The sequence below is a fragment of the Neopelma chrysocephalum genome, unplaced genomic scaffold (assembly GCF_003984885.1).
Source record: "Neopelma chrysocephalum unplaced genomic scaffold, ASM398488v2 Primary Assembly neopelma1_60, whole genome shotgun sequence".
Taxonomy (NCBI): Eukaryota; Metazoa; Chordata; class Aves; order Passeriformes; family Pipridae; genus Neopelma; species Neopelma chrysocephalum.
The window spans coordinates 4,207,451-4,230,508 of record NW_020897715.1 but is presented as its reverse complement, the minus strand read 5'-3'; the positions used below and the strand labels follow the sequence as shown (position 1 = coordinate 4,230,508).

Genomic DNA, 23,058 nt, shown 5'->3' with positions numbered 1-23,058 from the left:
CCTCACCCCAGTTAAAAAACCTACATCTGCTGAATGTTCTCCAGTTGGAAGACAGAATGCTTTTTTCTGTAGATATCTCAAGATATTTATAGCAGTAGTCAGTAGGCAAAAAAGAAATCTCTTTCCACTAGAGAAATGGCAATCACTAACTTAATTACCTTACAGAAAGAATCGTGAGTGAAACCACAGAAAAGGATTTGACATTTTAACTTGGCAAGAAAAATTTGATGGATATAGCAAAGATATTGCCATCAGACTTCTTACAATGAGTTTGGTTTTTTTTAATTCTATTGTTATGAAATTAAAGTTACATTAACACACAGAACCACGAGTTCCAGTGTTTCTCTAAATTAAATATATGCAGGAAAAAAAAAGTTCATCAACAAGGTCAGCACATCTACAAGCTCTACAAACTAACAAAATTGCTGTGGCTTTTATTTTACTTCTCAACCTTCATTTTTTGTGTACAAGGTAACGAGAGACTCATATTTTCTCCAACACACAAAGCCGAGGTAAGTCCTTTTCAGAACATACAAACAGAAATTCTACTTTTGAAAAGAATACAAATAATTTAAAATATACAGCTGAGTTTATATTTTATGTATATAAAAATTGCTGCATTATTCATTTCCAAGCCTCCAGCTCTACAAGAGGCTTCAGAAACCTCTTTTTAGCATAGGACTGCAGTAGTTTTGGGGAGTTCATATCTGCATATAATTTCATTGTTGAAAAATGCCAAGGATCTGCAGTGCCATTTTTCTTAGTCTTGAGTTTTATGAAATTTAAATTCATTAAAAAGGTAACAACTGACAGTTTCATAAAGAAATGTCTTTTTCCCCCAGGAAAGAATTCTTTACCTTGAAAGGACAGCTGTTCCATATAGACAGTCAAGAGCCTTCTCCTTCAGTCATTTTCCTAGTGTTATTCCCCAAGAGACAGCCAATATCTATGCTAGAGAATGACATGTTAAGGCATCAGTCTGTTTGTAGTACTGTACCTGTAAATTCACCATTGAAGTAGACAAATGAGACTCCTTGAGGCTGGATTTTCTTCCATTCTATTCTTAAGCTCATCCCTTTTGGAAATTCGGGTTTGCAACTAAGAATTGCCTCTAGAGGGAAAAAAAAAGAGAACACAAATGGGAAAGTTAAAGACTTTACTTGTTTGGTACACATTCAGGCTCCATGAAATTAATATTCCCCCTTCAAAAGAAACTGAGCAGTAAGCAAGGGCCAGATCTACTTCTCAAAGTGATGCCTCTACAGATTTACACAAACACAATGGGAAAACAGAAACTAGTAATTTTCCCATACTTCAGTGGCTTTTGGATCAAACTTCAGATACTGGGGACTAGATATTCCCACGTTGGATGGGCAGAGATTCTGTATTACAATCCTTATTTTAGTTACTTTAGTTAATTTTCTTCAGTTAGCAGATCACTGTTAAAAAAGGACTTTTACCCTGTTATTAACAATATTTTTTAATTACCATTCTGAATTCAGTATTAATAGTTTAACTGTTTAAATATGTAACTTAATGCAGATAGAAAACATTCACTAAGATGGTTAAACATTCTTCTAAGTATCTTATGTTTATGTATTTAGTTACAATTCCACTTTGGTTATTGTGAGGGTATATGAAAGGTGAGAGTGTGCTTCATTAAGGTTCCCAACCAAGGACATTTTCACTTCAAAAGTGGTCATAAGTAAAGGGGCAGCAACAAACAAAACCACAGAGACACAAACGGGGACACAAACAGAGAGAATGACAAAAGACCAGTCTCCAAACAGTCTTAAACCCCAGTCTTAAAGTGCTGGGATGTAGTGTGGGCAAATGGAGCAACTGGAGCTGGAGGGGCCACACATACTGGGAGTGTGTGTGGGTGAATCTCCAAGCCCACAGTGCAGAGTTGTCTTTTTACATGAAAGGTGGCTTGAGTAAATTTAGGTCCATCAGCTGGGGTCACATTGGGGCAATGTGGGCACCCCTGGACTTGCAGTGCTGGCTTCTGGAAGTGGGGGGGTGCAGGGTATGCAGTGTTGGTACTTTCCCGAAGCTGGTGTGCCTGGAGGTGTGTGTGTAATTCACCAGCAAACCTCCAGCTGGGTGAGCTGCTGAGCAGGGCAGGGGTAGGGGATGGGCAGAAGGGCTGTGCTGGGACTCAGGGGATCCAAGAACACGCATGTGCTTGTGAATCTGGAACACTGTGTGAGGGGTTTTGCCAGGGAACTTCAATCTCCACCAGGCAGAGGGGAGGAAGGAGGCTCAGCTGTCTGTGCCTGATGCACTGTGTGAGCCTGGGCAGCGTTAGATGTGGGTGCTGCTGAGGGCAGTGCCTTGTCTGTGGTGGTCAGTGTAGCTGTGCCAGTGTCACCAACGCACACACAGCCACCCCTGGGACACACACACAGCCTTGCCACTGGCTGAACATGCAAACGGGAAAGCAGCAGCTGTCCCCATCAGCCTGGGACAAAGACCCCCAGGTCTCCAGACTGAGCTCCAGTGGCTGGGCTCGAAGAACCCCCAGGCCCCTGGAGTTTCTGGCAGCAGAGGTTGCTCATAACATCCCATGGGAGTTACCTCTAAGTTTTCTTGAGTTCTCGTGAAAAGAAGATTCATACAATTGTTCACCTTTCTGTCTGACCACTCAAGTTTCCCTGACTCCTGTATAATAGGCATCACCAATCAAATTTCACAGAGAGGCTGAGACTTCAAGAGTTACTCATTATTGGATTATTGCTAAAGTTGCCATAACTGGGTAGGAAAAAAACCAAAACAAAACACCAAAACTAGTGCTACAAATGAAGAACAAGAAATCCTGTGAGCCCAACTGTCCTCCCAGCAGGGCATTCCAGTAGTTCCATTCTCCATGTAAAAGCATGCTGAAATATATATATATACACACACACACATATATATATATCTCCCTAGTAAATAATTCTAAAGTCAAGATATTAATAAGAATTATTTGGAAACAACATCAGAGGAAAGAATCCAGCTATACATCTGACTGGCTCCAAATCTATTAATAAAGTAAAATCTAGTATCTTCCAGAAACTTCTGTAGAAGAAACAAACATAACACAGATCTTCCCACCTTCAGGCTGCTCATCTTCCAATACAGGCCAGAGTATCAAGGATCAAAAGCCTTTATAGTTTTGGCAATGCCTGTCGAGCTTTCATGAGACAAACATGCACTGCTCAAACATAGTCAACCTGCATTAACCATCACCCTCTCCAGCCTCAGCAAATGAGGCCGGAGGGCAATTAAGAGCTACTGACAGTTCACCCTCTCACCCTTCAGAGTCTGACTTCCTAGGTCTGCTCTGCAAAGAAACAAAAAGCCAGACTGGTAGCCTTGGTGATAACTCACAGGGGAAAAAATGTCCAGACTTGAAAGAAAAATTGAGGCAGGAGGGCATTCCTTGCCAGAAACATGTTACACACGCACCGGCCGCTTCGAAAAACATACTGTGCACTCAGGAAGCCCAAGGTTCCTGACTTCAGGTTGAGTGGATGGGTGGAGACTTCCTGAATCTTAAGATTTGCTAAAGTTTCCTTTCCATTTTGTTTTTGTATCCTTCTTACAAAGAAAAACCATCACTCAAGCTCAGCTTGCTTTTGCTGCTGACCTTGTGACAGTTGGCCGGTCTCATGAGCTGGTCTCTATTAGCTGACACAGAGACAGCTCAGCTGAAGTGTTCTCAGCAGAACAAGTCACCTCTGTCTCGAATGAGCTGCCCCTTTCCTACGTGTCACATGTTTTTGTTTCAGAAAAAAATAGCAGTGATGCCCATTCACTAATCTTATTCAGAGAAAAGGAATGGGTAGAAGAAAGGGAGCATGCACAGAACAAAGACAACATAATAAAACCCTCCTTAGTTATAGTTCCCCTCTCCCACTTTCCCCCACAGTAATGGAGTCAGTGAGAGCTATTTTTCACAGTAGGTCTACTTAACTTGCATTAAGGTAGACCCACAGGATGCTGTGCATCAGTACTGGCACTGCCAGGCCTGGAAAAATCTTCTGGGACCTTCGAGAGGTCTGGACAATGTTTAATTTGGAGTTGCATCTGGTCTGGAGGCTATAATTTGGTTATTGAATTATAGAATATCTCAAGTTGAAAGGGACCCTAAGGATCATTGAACCTAACTCCCTGCTCCTCACAGGACTACCTAAAACTAAACTGCAGTCATGAGTTTTGCCCAGATGCTTCTTGAACTCTAACGGGCTTGGTGCTATTAAAAAAAGGCATTAAATTATAGTTACTTATAATTAGCTAAATTATAGCTGTACTCTCTAGTCTCTCACTTCTCTTGTTATGTATTTAATGCTTCTCCTTTTCATCAGCTCCCATCATTTTGGCTGGAAGGAGAGCAGGCCGAAGTTACGGAGTGAACTACCTGGCCTGACAAACAAGTCATAGAATCACAGGACAGGTGAGGTTTAAAAGGACTCTGGGGAGCACCAAGTCCAATCCCACACTGACAGAAAATGGGGACAAGAACAAAATAGCACAAAGTCAATGGAGAGAGTAGGAGCAGGACTCCTCAGGAAACAGGAAGACAACCTTAACAGCTGCATAGCTTCTGTATACATAGTTTTCATATATTGTGTATACATTAAAAATTATCACAGCAATGCCCATACAGTACCCTTAAACTCCTCTGCTTTTACGTTTTTGTTATCTGTTTTAATGGGAATTCCGGACACTTCAGGATCTGCAAGGGGAAAGAAAAAAAGACAAATCAGCAATAGACTCTTGTGATTTCTTATGTGCTTCAGCAGCTACAAGCAATATTTTTGAGACCTCCTTGCACTGGACAGGTTAGACATTGTCTACTAGGGAGACCACAGGACTAAGAGCTAGACCAGGGCTGGCCTTGAACAATTCATCTTTTCTTCTCCATGCTCTGGAACCTGCAAAAAATAGTAGTATTTCTTTTTTACAATAGCATGATAACATTTACATGTGAGAAGTTCTCTATAAACAGTAGACATTGTTTTATACTGGAGTAATGTCTCAGTCTGTTTCTAATTGGGGACACTTCTATTAATCCGTAAGTGTATTTTCCATTGCGTTCCTACTACAAGGCAGGCGTGTTTGCTGAAGAATACCACATACAGCTTCTACAGGGTAAAAAAATACGTGCAGTAATTGGCAACTACCTCAAAATCTTGTTGAAATGGGAAGGAAAACATTAGACAACATTTCTATAGTTTTAAATCAAAGAGAGAATAAAAACGCCATATGCTCTTGGATATCTCAGTATATTGGGAATACTGAAATTCCAGAGAGAACAAGTGAAATAACAACTAGCCCTACATCAACCCCCACCGAGCTACCTTTTATCCCACTGGATCTAACTGCGTATCCTCTCTTAAGAGCTGCTCTCCTCCCAGGAGAGGATTCCACTGTGTTCCCTCACAATTCAGAAGCGTTCCTGCAAGGCCCAAGTTACACTTATTACTTCACAGCAGGCTACCAAGCGCTTACAACAGGTAAGTACAGTTCTTCACAGAGGTGTACCTTTTTTTTTTTTTTTCCAAAAATCATCTCAAGTTCCCTTGGGTTTTAGGACTAGTTTTGAAGACAGCATGGACACTCCTAATGCAGTCCCTTTCCTCCATCTGCACCAGCCAACTGAACAATTGCTACAGAGGGTATGAACAAGAACTGAGCCCCTCTCCCCATCAACAACGTTTAGAAACATGTTTTTTTTAAAAGCATAATCTTTTGACTGATAGGCAAATAGCAAGATTAGACTAGTTTCTCATGCACACAGACCACCTTAAGGCATCCATCCTTAAAGAATTAATTTTCCTTTCCTGAAGGGAAAAGAGTTGCACACAACCTAACAGATGGATATCCAGTCTTGATCTGAAGACACAAACAAATTAAGAATCTTTTGCTTCTTATGGTTTTCTTTTGACAGTTAATTGCTCCTGTTGAAATGGATGCCTCACTCCTCCCTTGAGTGAGTCCATTTGGGCTTTCAGCTGTGGGTCCTCACAGCTCAGAGTTAACATCCTCTTCTCTTTGTTTGAAGGTACCATCATAGAATCTTAGAATGGTTTGGATTGGAAGGGATCTTTAAAGGTCATCTAGTCCAAGCCTCCTGCGATGTACTCCTTGATTGGGTTGCTTAAAGCCCCATCCAGCCTGGCCTTGAATGTCCCCAGAGATGGGGCACCTACCACCACTCTGGGTAACCTGTGTTAGTGTTTCACAACCCTCATTATAAAAACTTTCTTCCTTATAATAAGTCCGAACCTACCTTCTTCTAGTTTAAAACTACCTCTTGTCTTAACACGCAACAGCCCCTATCAAAAGGTTTGTCCCCATCTTTCTTACAAATCCCCTTCACTTTCACAGTATGAACAACCCCAACTCTCTCAGACTATTTTCATGGGAGAGGTGCTCCAGCCTTGGGCTCATTTTTGTGGCCCTCCTGTGGAGTCACTCCAACAGCTCCATGTCCTCCTGTGCTGGGACCCCAGAGCTGGAGGCAGCACTGCAGGTGGGGTCTCAGCAGAGCAGAGCAGAGGGGCAGAATCCCCTCCCTCCCCTGCTGCCCACACTGCTTCGGATGCAGCCCAGGACACGGGGGGTTTCTGGGCTCCCAGTGCACGTGGCTGGGTCATGTCCAGCCTCTCACCCACCAGCACCCCCAAGTCCTTCTCAGCAGGGCTGCTCTCGATCTGTTCATCCCTCAACCTGGATTGATACTGGGGGTTGCCCCAACTCAGGTGCAGCACCAGCACTTGGTCTTGTTAAACCTCATGAGATTCTCATGGTCCCATTTCTCAAGCTTGTCCAGGTTCCTCTGGATTGCCCCATCCTTCAGGTGTGTCACTGCACCACTCAGCTTGGTGTCACCCACAAACTTGCTGAGGGTGCACTCAATCCCTTTGTCTATGTCACTGATGTAGATATTAAGTAGCACTGGTCCCACACAGCACACCATCAGTTTTCTCCTCCAAGATCATTCCGTATTGTTTAAGTCTGGCACAACAGAGGGAATTCTCCATCCAAACTGTTCCTATGGCCCTTTCCATTTATAATTTTTTTCTAGGTTTTTTTTTCCCCCAGCATCCTGTAAAAACACAAACTGCAGTTCCATTGGTATCTATTGCCTCTGTGAGCCAAGGAACAATGGTCAGAATAGATACTTGAGCCCCTGGCACTGTAGCAAGAGTTCAGTTACTTATTTACTGTACTATGAGTTGGGTTGACCTTGGATGGCTGTTGGACACCCACAGAACTGCTCTCTCACTCCTCCTCAACATGACAGGGGAGAAAATAAGATTAAAAAACTCATGGGTCATGAGAAAGAAAGGGAGATTACTTAGTGGTTACCATCACAGGCAAAACAGGCTCAACTTAGGAAAAATTAATTAAATTTACTGCCAATTAAAAACAGAGTAAGTGCAGTGGTTGTAGGAATGAGGGTTGTGGTCAGTCCATAAAAGCTCATCTCTGCTGCTCCTTCCTCTACACACTTTCCCCTGCTTCAGTGTGGGCTCTCTCCATGGGTCACAGTTACTGCCAGGAGCTTGCTCCAACACGGATTCTCCATGCTGCTTTCTAGATATCTCACATCCCCTTCCCTCCTTCCAAATACCTGTCCAACATTTCTTGTTTCTAAGAGAACACAGCCTCACACTTGGCAATGCAAAGTGAATTTTTGCGTGTGAACGTTACCAAAAGATCCAAATTTGTGTGCAACTATCCTGACATTAATATGTTTTAATTTTATCGTCCACTTTATGTTATCCCAAAATAATTATGTGGCAGAAGTTTATAATATAAAAATAAATAAGTCAAGAAGAAGATAATTCTAGCAATGCCATTTACGTACCCTTAGAATACTGAAATAGCAAAAAAATATTTGCATTACAAATAATGCTTGGAAATTTTTTCCACCCCACCAAGAAAGGAAATTTTCCTGCTGAACTTTGAATTTAGAAATAAAAAAAACCCTAAATGAGCCCCCTCACACCCTATTGAAACCAGAGGAGGGAATCATTTCTCCAGCCCTTCCAAAGCACCCATTCCTCCTGCATGTCCACACACAGCCCAGTTCCTTGGTATTGTCCAGGCTTGCTCTAGAGTAAAGCCTGAAGTCATTAAGTAATTTTCTTTTAAATCTATTAGGTCCTATTTAGATTTATGGAAAGAAAATTAGCTTTTGACTTTTACCCAAACCATGTTTCTAGAACAGCACCCCTGCTTTCCCCTCCCTCCCTTCCTCCCTCCCATATCCTATGTACTAATACATAAAAATCATGTTTATGTATTGAAATAACACCTTCCTTCATGTGATTATGATGGGGACGAACATTATGTTCTGAGACTCTGACAGCAGCTAGTACTTGCTGACACTTGGGTAGGAAGCCTTTCTAGGACTCCAAAGTGTGGATAAAGCCATTTATAAATTATGGGCACATCGACCCTCTCTGTCTGGACACAAAACAGCTAAAATACATGCAATTCACCACTGTATTACATTCACTGTTTCATGGACCTGGAAATTTCTCTCTTCCTCTTTAATACAGATGTCATGCAGCTCACTGTCACCATCTACATATTCATAAGCTAGAAGCCACCACAGGAAAACATGTTTTATGACTTCTGGGGTTGGACCATGGTGGTTACTTTTCACTATGGAAGTCAATACAAAATAACTTTGCATGCTTTGTTTTGGGAACTTGCAATTGCACAAAGTCTCCATATTTCCTGTTACATGAGGGGATTTATAGAATATATAAAGATTCTATTATGCAATGCAGTAAGTACAAAATATGTCAAAACAAAGAAACAAGTTTCACATACACAGAATCCTCCTCCTCACACACACAAACCACACATATACATGACACTCTTCAAGAAGCTGTAGAGTCCAAACAGTAACTCAAGGTGGTGCAGAGACAGTGGACCAAATTAAAACCATTATAATGAAGCAGAAAGACAGGAGAGGTCCTTAAGCCTAGAGCATCTCTTCCTTTAGTTGCCCTTCCAGAAATACCTCTGCCAATTATTTGGAATCCAAGACTTCAGTTTTGGAGTTTAATTCACCATATAAGGAGCAGTAGTGAAAAGATGACATATTACTGTACCAGGAAACCTTTTATTCAGCAAATGCTTTTATACAGACCAGAAAACAAACAAACAAAAAAGCTACTCTTATGTGTCACTAACTCTATTTGTTTGGAAATAAACTCCAAAAATACACTTTCCATTTGATAAACGCTCACACAGCTGTAAACTGAAACTACTAGCTGGAGGAATCATAAAGGAAAAGTGTATTAGTCAAATCAAATGAAACAGTGTGCCTGGAGGAAATTACATGAGAACAGAATCAAAACAAAGTTTAAGTACAAGAGAAAAAGCAGTCTATATTTCTTTTGCCAAGTTCTAAATAGCAGGTGGTCTACAGCAAAGCTTAACAAAGGGCTTCCGACGACACTGTAAGTTTAGGAAGTCTGATGTCCCAAGAATAAAGCAACAACGAAGCCAGTTCTCTTACTGAAATCTCTGAAAGAGAATAGGAAACCAGACATCTGTTTGGTGTTAGCATCTTTCAGACATGTGACCACCCCAGGATAAAGCCTCAGTGACATGACTAGAAGCTGATGCAGAACTTCTCAGTCATGGAACTACCTACCATGAGGCACTCCAACAATACCTTGAGTTTTGTCACTGTCACATCTGTTTTGGCTCACTCGTTGCCATACTTCTTCCTAAGAAAAGCAGTCCATAAATGGAGATGGGGGAGGAGAAGTTACCTACCTTTCGACACGATTAGTTGTGAATCACCTAAAGCAGGCTGGACTGTATTCACTCTGACAGTTACTGACAGGCAGCCAGGGCTCAGTCCCTCCACCCTTCCCAGCCACGCTCCTGTCAGGAGTCAGTTTTCCATCAGCAGCCTTCACCTTCCATCAGTGCTTGTTGGTGAATGCCAACCTTCAGCAAGCGTGCTGGAGAGACTGGGACTGTCTCTCAGGAGTCTCTCACAGCCTCTGCAGGAGTCTCCTGAGTTGGGGAGAGCCCTTAACCCATCTCTGAAACTGGTGACTTAGGCACCAAAACAGCCTGGAGTAAACCCAGCCTCACATCAGTATGGTCAGTCATGTCCTGGGCTGCATCCAAGGCAGTGTAGGCAGCAGGGTAAGGAAGGGGATTTTACCCCTCTAATCTACTTTGATGAGACCCCACCTGCAGTACTGCCTCCAGCTCTGGGGTCCCCAGCACAGGAAGGACATGGAGCTGTTGGAGCAAGTCCAAAGGAGGCCATGAGGATGATCAGAGGGTCATAACACTTCTGCTGTGAAGACAGGCTGAGAGAGTTGGGGTTGTTCATCCTGGAGAAGAGCCTTATTGTGGCCTTTCTGTACCTAAAGGAGCTATAAGAGACCTGGAGAAGAACTTTTTACAAGGGCATGTAGTGACAGGACAAGGGGGGAATGTCTCTAAATGGAGAGAGGGCAGGTGTAGATCAGATATTAGGAATAAATTCTTTAGTATGAGGGTGGTGAGACACTGGCACAGACTGCCCAGAGAAGCTGTGGATGCCCCATCCCTGGAAGTGCTCAAGGCCAGGCTGGATGGGGCTTGGAGCAACCTGGTCTAGTGGAAGGCGTCCCTGCCCATGGCAAGGGGGTTGGAATGAGATGATCTTTAAGGTCCCTCCAACCCAAACCATTCTGTGACTCTGTGATTCAGTAAACATAATATAAACGTGGCATTAAGACCTCAAATTTTGGACATGAGCTATAAGAAGTTATCCCACATCATAAGGGGAAAAAACAGGCAAAAGAAACTCAATTTCAGTTTTTCAGTTATCTTAAGTTACAACATTTCTCGAATCTTAAAGAATAATAATAGAACAGGATTTACTTTTGGCAGTTTATCCAATTAACAAAAAACAACCTTGCATATCTTCAGCCACAGAAGGCAAATAAAGGAGTAGTCTGAATGCAGGGTCCGCAGGGTGGGAATAATAAGCCCATCTAAACTCAGATGTGTGGAATGAGTTTGTCTCTTAATAGGTGTGGTGAGGCTGCATAAAGCATTGCAGCCTAAGAGAGAAGGCACATTTTCTGGCTGGACAGCTAATGGGGTCTAAAACACAAAAGGAACTTGAACAGCTTCTCAGCCATGCCATCACTTACATGCTGTCAGCAGCACTTCAGTCAGGTTTTGGAAACTGCTAGATGAAACACAGCAAGTTTTAGTCATTCAGATTCCAGAGCTGCTGCAGCTCCCTGAGACCTGGTGGTAAAACATAGAGCTTTTGAGAGGAGCTTAACATGTGGTGCAATATGCAGCAAGATCTTCAACGCTCTTATTGACTAACTAGGACATAGACCTTGTAGGTGTTTTTACTCAAGGAAGAAAATGAGGGACCCTACACTATGTACACATGTGCTATTCCTACATCAGTGGCAAATGAGAAACGTTTTTCCAGCAGCTTGAAGAAACTGCTTTTCACAAAGAAGTTTTTAGTCCTTACAACTATAAGGAAAACTGTTCCTTGATACAAGCAGATGGAGTGCTGGTTTCCTGGCACTACAAAGAAGCTGTGACGTATCACACTAGTAGTGATTCAAGCACCAGAAAAAAAATAGGGCTAGTTATTGTCACTCCTTAGACTGCACTAGAAATGTCTTGGTCTTGACCCTTGGGAATGACAGAAATACAGGAGAAGCTTTTAGATACTCAGTAGACTCAAAATACAGGAGGACACAAGAAATAAAAGCTCACTGGCAGAGTATCACAGTTAAACTTCTATGTTGTAAGCAGTGCCTCTTCCATAAGGACAGTTATTAGTAACCTCATAAAAAGCCCTGTCTTGAACCACAATTTGTATGCATAGATACCTGACAGCTTTCCCTCCCCTCATTTTATACAAGCCCTCTCCCAACTCCTGACAGATATTTTTTATTCATGGAGAAATGGACTAGGTTTTTGGAGCAAGGGAAGAGCAGAGGCCGTGGGAAGCAAACAATTAAATCCAATATTTGGGTTGGCTCCCCTTTTGGAAGATCAGCTATTACAAAATTAAAATCCCATCTCTATAGCTGAGTATCTGACACACACAAAACTGACCTTCCCCCCATCACGAGCAAAACTAAAAAAAATTCCCCCAAACCCAAAAGCATTTTCCTTACTTCCAGTCCAGGCTCAGAACCATGCAGAATTGAATCACAGAATGGTTGGGCCTGGAAGGGACTTCTAGGGATCATCTAGTCCAACCTCTCTTCTTATGCAGACTTATCTGGAGCAGGTTGCACAGGTCTGGAATATCTCCAGTGAGAAAGACCCCACACCCTCTCTGGGTGATCTGTTCCAGTGTCCATTGCTGCACAGGAGAGAAGTTCTTCCTCATGTTCAGGTGGAACTTCCTGGGCATCAGTTCCTGCTCGTTGCCTCTTGTCCCATTGCTCAGCACCACTGAGCAGAGCCTGGGCCATGCCCTGACACCTCCCTGCAGATACTGACAGACATTGATGAGGTCCCCTCTGTTGGCTCTTCTCAAGGTTGAACAGGCCCAGCCTCCTCAGCCTTCCCCTGTCAGAGGGATGCTCAAGTCCCCTCATCATCTTTGTGGTCTCCTCTGGACCCACTCCAGGAGCTCCATGTCTCTCTTGTGCTGAGGAGCCCAGAACTGGACACAACATTCCAGATGTGCCTCACCAGGGATGAGAAGAGGGGCAGGATCACCTCCCTGACCTGTTGGCAATGCCCTTCCTAATGCACCCCAGGATCCCATTGGCCTTCTTGGCAACAAGGGCACTGCTGATATCAAGGCCAGAATTCAGATGGTAGGTTGGTTAGATATACAACACACACATTAGATGTCTTGCTGGGAAGCCAGCAGATACTCTCTTCACCTTTTTTTTTTTAATAAAAGATCTCAAATTAAGAGCAAGAGCAGTCAAATTAAAAAAAAAAAATCCATAGTCACTTAAGTAAGACAAAACAGTCTTACTTAAGATATTCTGCCTGCAGGACTTCTCTTGCAATAAAGCAAGGTGTCACCCTAAAATGTACTTTATGGTCATTCCTCGTCCGACAAGCACTAAGTTGTTTCAGGGGGAAAGAAAAAAAAAAAAAAGAAAACAACAACCCAATCCCAAACAACCAAAACTTAAGCTAAAGTGACAGAGTTTAAGTGGTCAAGCTGCTCAAGTTCAAATACCTTTTCTCTACTGCAACATGATACAGCAAATAATTTTTCCTGTTTTCTGGTGATTAGTCCCATCCTAAAATTGAAGGTGTTTAAGTTACTAACATACCTACATTGGACGTACTATTTCAAATAGTATGCCTGGAAATAGAGTTAACTCAGGAAACATGTTCTGTACATACAAGAACTAGCCATCCCCCTCCTACTTCTCTGTTCACAGAGCTTTCAAAAGCTTTGAATAAACTTTAAATATGTTTAAATGCTTATAGAGACATAATTTCTTTCTTTTCCCACAAAAATCAGTGCATTCTCCCAACAGCTGTTTGTTAGAAAACCACTGCACTCTTTGACAACTGGGCAAAGCCTTTGTATCACTGTTTTCCCTCCCTTCTCTCCCTTAAAAAAGGCACTTAAGAATTTGAACACAACTGGGAAACCAGCAGTAACTATGTGTGGATTTATTAATTACATATCCAGAGTTTCAGAGCTTAATTTAAAAAGTACCATTTTACTCAGATGTAGCATAAACCCAAAAACAATCCTTCATGCTTGTGTTACAGAAAGCAGGTTTTGAGCAGTTTCAGTAACTTTGTCCCTGTAATGGAAATCACATGACAAACAGAACACAGAACTGCATTCTCACCCAGACAGGAGTTATCTAAACAGGGCAGAGAAGCTTTTCCAGAAAGTGACCAAGAGCAGAATTTCTACCTGTATTAAAAGCTGGTGTTGGATGATCGGAGGAGCTCTCGTTCTCACAGGGAAAAGAAGTTCCTGTGTTAAATGCCTCAAATACAGATCGGGCCAGCAAAGAGGTTTTCATTTATAAAGAAATAACCAAAGAATGAATTAATCGTCTGCTTTTTTGGGGCACTGTTCAGTGCAATCTGGAAAGCCAACACAGCAGTCATGGTGCCTTTATCCTTAACTTTCAAGTTAAGCAAAAAAATATCTTAGAACTAAAAGTAATAAAAGATTGAAGCTTTCAGAGCCTATTATCTAAAGTTATCAGTAGGATAACTTTAAAATCATGTTAATGATTCAATTCGGAGCAAAGCCCCAAGGACAGTTGGCCCTGACAAAAACCGAAATGCTTGTAGAGGAGAAACTGGGAAGGAAAAAAAAAACCACATGGCAGGGAAAAAGAAAGGAAGAGATTATTTAGGTCAGCCTTTCTGAAGAAAATGAATGCCAAAGTACAAGAATTTCAGATAAACTGAACAGTCTCCTAAGTGCTTTCAGTAGTCCCCAACACTGAAAGATTACTGCATGAGCAGGGGAAATGCTGGGGGAAAAAATTACCATTAAATGTTTTATAAATAATAATCAAAATGTAAAATTCAATTCCCCCCAAAGTTTATTTTCTCTCCTTTTTTTCTACTCACATAGAAGAGAGGAAGGGTTTGAATGCACAGCTTGAAAAGGTTCAATGTAGCACATAGTTTATTCCAACAGAGAGCTTGCAGAAAACACGTTATTAACCAAATAAATATTTATAGCTCGCACTTTTACAAGACTGAAAACTTCACTACTCCTCTTGTCTCCATAGCAATTCAGAGGGAGCTTCTGCAAACGGTGGATGGGGGTTTAAACTAGTCAGGCTCTCACAAGAAAAGCCTATTTTCCAGCCATCTCCCAGTCCTGCTCAGCACTGGTTTCCACAGCAACTCATCGGCGGCTCAAAGGCAGCTCGTAAATGCAGTGCGAGCCTAAAGCTGCTTCAGCTGTTGCTTGTTGTTTAAGATGCATCGGGACGCTGAGGACAAGCGTCATGTTTCAAAAGACCATGAGAATGGTCTATGGGGTTTTGTAAAAGCCCCTTGCCACTGCTGTCCCGCCCACCTCATATCACACTACAGAGCTGAACAAACAAATTTCCCTTGGCATTTCTAGGGGTAACGATTCAGCAGAACACTTGCCTGTGCAAATACCCAGAAATATTGCAGAATGGTTATTAAACTGACAAAACAAAGCTAGATACTTAGTGCAAACCGGCGTATTCCTCTGAAGCCAATGGTACCAAGACTGATTTACATCAACCGTAAAATCAGCCCTGAAACACAAGAGAGTTGGGGAACTAGAAGGAAACAAACAACATCCCACCACCCCCCAAATGAACACAACCATTCTGGCCCACAGTTCGAGATAAAGATCTCTGAAATCTACAGCCCTTAAGTGACTTCTGCTGCAATTGCCAAGTGATTTGGAAAGGATAAACAGTTTCATGAAGTCGCCTGATTTATAAACCTACAAGTACACCCATTACTTATCTTAAAAAGCCTGAAATCAGATTTAGTTTACTTTCCAACTTTATGAACCAACATTAGCTACAATTCCAGTAAATACCATATGAAACTGGAGTCCCTGCTCATTCAGAACCAGTTTAGTCAGACAAGCTGCCTTACCAAAGGAGCATGTTCCCAGATGTTAGGAAGAACATCTGGGTGCTACAATTTTAAATTTGTTGTAAATAAATACATTGGTAAAGTGAAGAGATGTCTCATCCTACAGTTACTCTTATTCATTTAAGCTGGAACCAAATTTCCTGTGCTTCACAGAATCACAGAATGGTTTGGGTTGGAAGGGACCTTAAAGATTATCTACTTCCAACCTCTTTGCCATTTTCAGTCCCTTCTCGAGTTCATAGCAGTTTTTCCCCAGTGGATCTTCTCAACACCTTTTGGATTAATGTCAGCATTTCTACAAAGCACTTTCACAGCAGAGCAGGAGTATGTACAAGTACATACTAATGTCCAGCCTTTTAAGGTGTAGGACTATATATATATAGCTAATCAGAATTGTGTGTTGCAAACATATCCTAAGTAGCAGGCAGGAGAGCTACTTGGACCAACTATAGCTAAAGCCCTCTGAAGCAAATATTGACCTAAAATATACTTTTATATGCAATGGATACATAAGTAACTCCTTGCGGTGAGTTTTTAAAAAAGGCTTGACACAGGCTTTCTCTCATTCAAATTGCTGACTTTGGGACACACTACCATGACTTCATTCCAGCTAGCACGCCAATTAAAAAAAAACCCCAAAAACCTCAGAGTCCTTCCAAAAACAGTAGGATGCTCTTTAAATACAAATACTCAGCAAGAGCCTTGTGCAATGCCTCGTGAATTTGGGATTTCTGAGATGTTTCCAGTAACTGGGGGTGGGGGTGGTGGTTTCACTTAAGTAAATGCCACTCGAACCTTGTATTTCAGGACAGTATCCTATTAAATGACAGACAGCACTGAACTAGTTTTTTAGCTTTTTTCCCCTCCAGATTCTTTGCTAACATGAGCAGGGAACATGATGACCACTTAGCTCACCCCATTTCCATTCACACATGATCTTTTACACTGCCAAGGTTGCTCAATAGTGTCTTCCTGCCAGAAGAAACTAACAATTGTGTTTGATGACTAGTACTTTCAATCAACATTGTAGTTTACAGTATGAATGTGCATCTTTAACATTAATTCTACAGGCCTTTAATAGATAATTTAGTTCTTTAATATCAAATTTTATAGAATCATCTTCTGGCCCATGTGAACAAGACTGAAGCCACTCCTCTAATTCCATTAAGGCTGATAAGTACCGAGAGAAGCTAGAATAAACAGAAGATGTTTTTCATGCTTAAAGGAGGAGGCTGATTAGAAGAAATCCTCCGGAAGGTAACAGCTAGGAACAATAGGTCACAGCATAAGAGGTGCCAAGTTTTCCTTAACGGGGATGAAGAGAGTTAACAAAACAAAACAAAACAAAACCACTACAGTCTTCATCACATTAAAAGCTATACAAGCAAAACAACATCTGGGTATTCAGATCAGAAAACATTAGAACAACACTGGAAAGTTACACAGGAAACAGGAATAAACAAACTCTGTGCCTCCATTTTTAAATCAAGCATAAATTTTAACTTGGTGATCATCATAGCTTTTCAACAGGAGAGATGTGTTAGGAGTCACATCCTCAAGAGTATTTCCCTGATGAAACACTCTGATGCTTTGCGTCAGAAGAAGAGAAAGCTCAGTACATGAGCCAATATTCACAATTCAGTGGTTTGCTGCTTCCTGTAATGGGATTTGATGGTCTTGTCTGCAGGTACTTACACTAAGACAGTACCAGCTCTTTCACTGTCACAAAAATGAAACAAAAAAAGATGTTAGCAATTCTGTGATGCTGTAAAAATACAACAAAAAATAATGGCTTCAAAAAAATTTATTTTTTTAGAATAAACCATATGTAATTAAGGATTCAGCCCCCTGGGTCACTACCTTCTCCAGCACAGCTTAAGTGCTTGAAAGTCAGGTGGTTAAAATGGATGCCCGCATTACTCTACAGCACACATATCATCAAAACCCATGTGTTACATTACTAGAATACTTGTGAGAGTCAATAGATCAACACATTTCATGAAGCCGTGCCTGCCAGCAAGGCATCTCTTGCTGCTTTAAACTACTGTTTTACCATCTGCTTTGCCTACTTTTGTCCATATTCCCTTTATAACCAAATGCTCATGGGATACTAGAGATGTTCTGGAAACCTGTGTAACACTATTATTGCTTAAACTGAAGTTTCCTTTAGAAATCATAGAATTACAGAAAAATTTACGTTGGAAAAGACCTCCAAGTTCATCGAGTCCAACCTTTGAATGAGCAGCACCTTGTCAACTAGACCAGAGCACTGAGTGCCGCATCCAGTCATTTCTTGAACACCTCCAGGAATGATGATTCCATCACCTTCCTGGGAAGCTCATACCAATGCTTGACCAAGCCTTCCATGAAGAATTTCTTCCCAATGTCCAATCTGAACCTCCCCAGCACAGCTTGATGCCATGTCCTTTCATGAGTTGTCTGGGAGAAGAACCTGACCCTCACCTCACTACACCCTCCTGTCAGGTAGTTGTAGAAAGTGAAAAGGTCCCTCCTGAGCCTCCTTTGCTCCAGGCTGAGCCCCCCCCAGCTCCCTCAGCTGCTCATCAGACTTGTGCTCCAGACCCTTCCCCAGCTCTGTTGCCCTTCTCTGGACATGCTCCAGCCCCTCAGTGTCCTTCCTGAATTGAGTGCCCTAGAACCAGACACAGCATTGGAAGTGTGGCCTCATCAGTGCCGAGTACAAGGGGACCATCACTGCCCTGGTCCTGATTGTCTGATTGTAATAAGACTAAATAATACCACTTTGACTGAAGAATGGTCCAAGGACTATGCTGGCAAAGAGATTATACCGGCAAATGCACATCAGCATAAACATTGTGATCACAAGGAACCCAAATACAAAATAAGGTCTTTGGAGTTGAGCTCTAAATTCACAGAAGAAATTTATTTTATCAAGAATCACAAAATATGCTGAGTTGGAAAGGACCCACAAGGATCATCAAGTCCAACTCCTAGAGAATCTGGGCACATTTACATATTTATTCCCACTGCTGTGGCAGGGCTGAGCTTCTTGCAATGAACCTGGATGGTACAGAACATCGGCAGAGCTACAAGTGGCCAAGAAATCAAGAAAGGGAACAAGAAGGCTTTTTGAATAATACATTACTACCAGCATTTCTCTTCTTGAAGAGGAACTCATCAGTCAACATGCTACAGTTCTGCTGAAAGCAACTCTGGAAAATAAGCCCCTAAGGTTTATGAGTGTCAGGTGTTCTTTTAGGGCAGAAAAGCAATAGGTTCCTTACAGGACAAAATTATTACTCTTACTGAGGAAAGATTATCCACTTCAGAGCTTACAGATATATAATGCAACTCTTCATAGCCAAGTCTACACACATCTACTTAACGAGACTAATTTCATAACAAAGCCTCTTGCCCAGTTTAGCCATAGAAGCTTCCTTGGAAAAAGGCAGCCAAGAATCTGGACACAACTAAAAAGCAGACAGTAACTCTGTGTGGACTGTTATAGGCTTGGGGACTCAGACAGAAATACAATTGGAACATGAATGAAATAAGAAGCAGAGTATGCAGTGACAGAGGGAAAGCTGAGCTGAAAAAAAAATTTAGTTAAGTCTCTCTACATCTCCCGTTGACAAACAGCTTCCCCAGATGACTTTTGTCCCCTAAAATAGCACTAGCTGATGTCCAGGATATAGGTCTTATTCAGAAAAGGAAAAAAAATAAAGCAATTGACTTACAAATGGAAATATGTGAAGGCCTCTTAGACTGTCTAGCAAGTAACAAAACCATACATTACACAGCCCAAAGGGTTGCTTCTTGATATCTAAGCATAATTCCACTATCATAGAATCATAGAATGGATGTTATCTGCTCACTTTTCTCTATCTCCTCTCCCAGGTGCCAACTGTGATGTTACCAGTGGCTTTGGAGTATCTAAATGCATTTGCTTTACTAGTCACTCACTCCAATACTACAACAGCATTGTCTTAAAAATCTTACAAGCCCTTACTACCACCTGTCTGCCCCAACCCTCCCTCTCTTAGTACATTCTCAGATATTTTTCTGCCCTATTCCAGTATTGAAATATTGACTCTCTTTCCAGGAGCCTCTCAAATGATTATGACCTCTGTGTGATTTGCTGAGTCACATTACACCAGGGAGGACCATTATGCTGCTGAACAGAAGGCAACAGCAGCATTCATTGCAAGATACAAAGAATACTCAAATACTGACTAAAAATAAAGCATTTATCATTCGCATAAAAATATTTACTGACATTTAAATGGAAAGCTACTAAGGTTTCTTGGAGGATAAAGACCTTTTCTGCACAAACTCTTCCAACATCTAAGTATTGCTATTAATGAACTTTTATTTGGGCTTTATGTGGACGCTAGAGGAGAAAGAAGGGAAAAAAAAAAAGAAGAAAAAGGAAAAACACACGACATCTTCCCCACTTTCCATGGGGAACCCTGTGATACATATTTGTTCTTTAAAAAAAAAAAAGGCAGGAGGTGTGGACAGACACAAAGAAAAACCCAACAAACCAATAACACACAATAAAAGAACTCAATCCAGCAACGTTTATCACAATTTTTGGTTTCTGAACAGCACTAAGCAGATACCAGTGATGTTTCCCTTTGATATTGTAATACTTCAGTTTTAGAGATAATCCTCCTCTATTTAATCAGTCCAACAGTTAGGTGTTGGACATCTGAAACAAGCTGGAGTTGTTTATGTGCAGTATAATTTCCTGATCACTTATAATCTTCTGAGTTTCAAGCAATGAAATATATGCATTTACCTGTTGGAAGTTACTAATATTTATACCTTTTCCCAAATCTTGCCATATAATATCTTAATTGGCAAGAGGTCACGTTACAATTCAGCAGCAGCATTTGAAGAGCCTTCAGGCATATCACAGTTATTGCAAAAAGCATATATTTCTATTTAGAATTAACATATGTAAGTTGAGAGTTAATTAATGCACACCCCTTTCCTATAGCATGGGTCAGCCAAGGGCTTTATTCTCGGCAATACCTAACTTACCCCAAGCTCAATACCATAACACCAGTCCATCAGACCCAGCAAACCCCTGTGACAATAAAACAGTGGCTCAGAGTGCCCCAGCCAAGGCCATTACAGTGCCTCAATCCAGAATCATAGAATGGTTTGGGTTGGAAGGGACCTCAAAGGCCATTCAGTTCCAACACCCTTGCCATGGGCAGAGACACCTTCCACTAGACCAGGATGCTCAAAGTCCCACCCAACCTGGCCTTGAATGTTTCCAGGGCTGGGGCATCCACAGCCTTTCCGGGCAACCTATGCCAGTGCTTCACCACCCTCACATGAAAGAACTGCAGGGGCTCCTGGCCAAGAGCACTCCAGGGTCCTGGCACACAAAAGCCATTGCTTCTCATCCCCATCCACTTTTCCCTCTCAGATTTTTCTCTATTTAGGTGGGGAAGCAGACTTCCCAAACACAGAAATATAGCCCTCTGTTATTAAATACCTGGGACATCCGAATCCCAGTTTTTGGAAGTGCTCAGCAACACCAGTTTGAACAGCGTCAAAGCTGCATCAAAGCCCCGTCACGCTCCCTGAAATCCCAGTCAATCTGGCACAAGGGTACATAAAATAAGAGCCACAAAACAAAAAGCCAAGAGTTCAAGAGAGAATTTCTCACCTTTGTGGCTGACCTACTCAAGGACTGGAGTCAGTTTAGGTGGCACAACAGTTAATGTGTAAAGAATCAATATTTACTTTTAAGACCATTTTATGGAAACAGTAAGGGTACTACAGCTCAAAAGGTGCACAACATGCACCTAAACACATCTATGCATCCTACAGATATCATTCCAGACGATGCATTTTATTCATTTTGCCATTATAGCTCCTAGAAGGCTTTGGTTATGAGCCAGGCCCTCCAGAGATAAGCAGTCTATACATTCTAATAGCAAACTGCTGTCTAACTCACATAATATGCATTCAAATGCTGCTTTTCTGCATATTATTTCATCTTATGTTTACAAGTATGCCAAGCACAAACACTTCTCCAACTCTAAGCCAGATCTAGCCAATATACAAAAGTTCTTAGCATAACACCCCCCAGACTGTCTCCCAGTTTGTACTGGGCACTTTCTGCAAGCTGAGATACAATACATAATCATTTTGGTTTCTCTATTGTATTCATTTGAGCAAAAGTCACTTATCAGGAATGTTCCATCATTACCTCCAAGTACTATGCTAGCAGTTTGTGAACAACAAATGTAGCCCGTATTGTTAACATTATCTGGTATCAAAACAACCCTATAGTACATCATTTTTCCATCCAGACAACAATGTGTTTTGTTTCCCTTTAAGTCTGATCCAGTGGTTTGGACAGGGTCAAAAACATGTTCAACACTTAAGAAGTTAATCCACCCAAGAGCTATGTAAATATATTTATTGAAACTTCATACCTGTAGGGTCTGTTCTTTCCAGCTCAAGTCTGACCATTTCTTACCTCTTTAAACATCCAAAATCAAGTTGTAGCTACTTCAAGTTTAATCTTCCCATCTCTTACTAAAGCTGCGAAGTTTTGAACTGGTATAAAGCAAGCATTCAGAAATGTTTACTACCAATTTTTTCTATCACGTTTTCACCTGCAAATAATCTTTGAGTGAAACTGGATGCCTGGTTTAATTCCTATCAACAGACTTAGTTCCTATTAACAGACAGTTCCTATCAACAGACTTAGTTCCTATTAACAGACTTACTAGTGGTTCAACAACTACCACTGTTAGTTTATTAGCTGTTGTTCAGAAATGGCCATTTTCTCTTTTTCCTTCTCCAAAAGCTCCTTCACTGCCCAGCGTGTGTTAGAAACCGACAAGTGAACAGGACCAGATGTTCAGCTGCCAAGCTCGCCTTCTGCCTGCTTTAAGAAATTTTATGTAAGCACTTGAGTGCTTGATGATATATTGCGAGCACAGAGGTGACATAACTCATTGGAGTCCTCCAGACAAAAAAGTGACTTTAGAAATACAGGTGAACACAATCTGCTGTCTCATTCTTTGAAAGACATATTCATTTCCCTAAAAAAACTCAGTATTTAGATGAAGGAAACAAAGCATTTGTCTTGATTACAAGACATCATAATATTTGCTCTAAGCTTCCTGAGGTGGAATTACAGCACAGTCACTTATAGTGCTTTGAGGAAGACACAACAGGCTTTTCTGCAAAAATGTTTTGCAAAAATTGATTTTTTCCGAAGTACTGGGAACGATAGAAGACATGCCAGAAAATGAAACTGTAACAAAGTTAGCTTCAAAAAATTGGAGGTAGGAGTGTGTGAGCTAACATGACTAGAATTAATTACTTGAAAACAAGTTGCCCTTCAGCTTCCACATAAGGTTTCCCTCAGTTTCCATTGAAGTGCTCACCCCACGGTACTGAACTAGCCACTGAACTAGCCACTGAACTAGCCACTGAACTAGC

General features: G+C 41.5%; 1 protein-coding gene across 1 annotated transcript in view; it reads right to left on the bottom strand.

The window, feature by feature from the left end:
- The window catches only part of JAM2 (junctional adhesion molecule 2), a 37,469-nt gene that overhangs the window by 9,129 nt on the left and 5,282 nt on the right, over nt 1-23,058 (bottom strand). Inside the window, exons 2-3 of the mRNA XM_027680886.1 lie at nt 4,655-4,720; nt 998-1,111 (exon numbers count right to left, since the gene is read on the bottom strand). Of these exons, the coding sequence (XP_027536687.1) occupies nt 998-1,111; nt 4,655-4,720 (180 nt within the window). The remainder of the gene's footprint in view (nt 1-997; nt 1,112-4,654; nt 4,721-23,058) is intronic.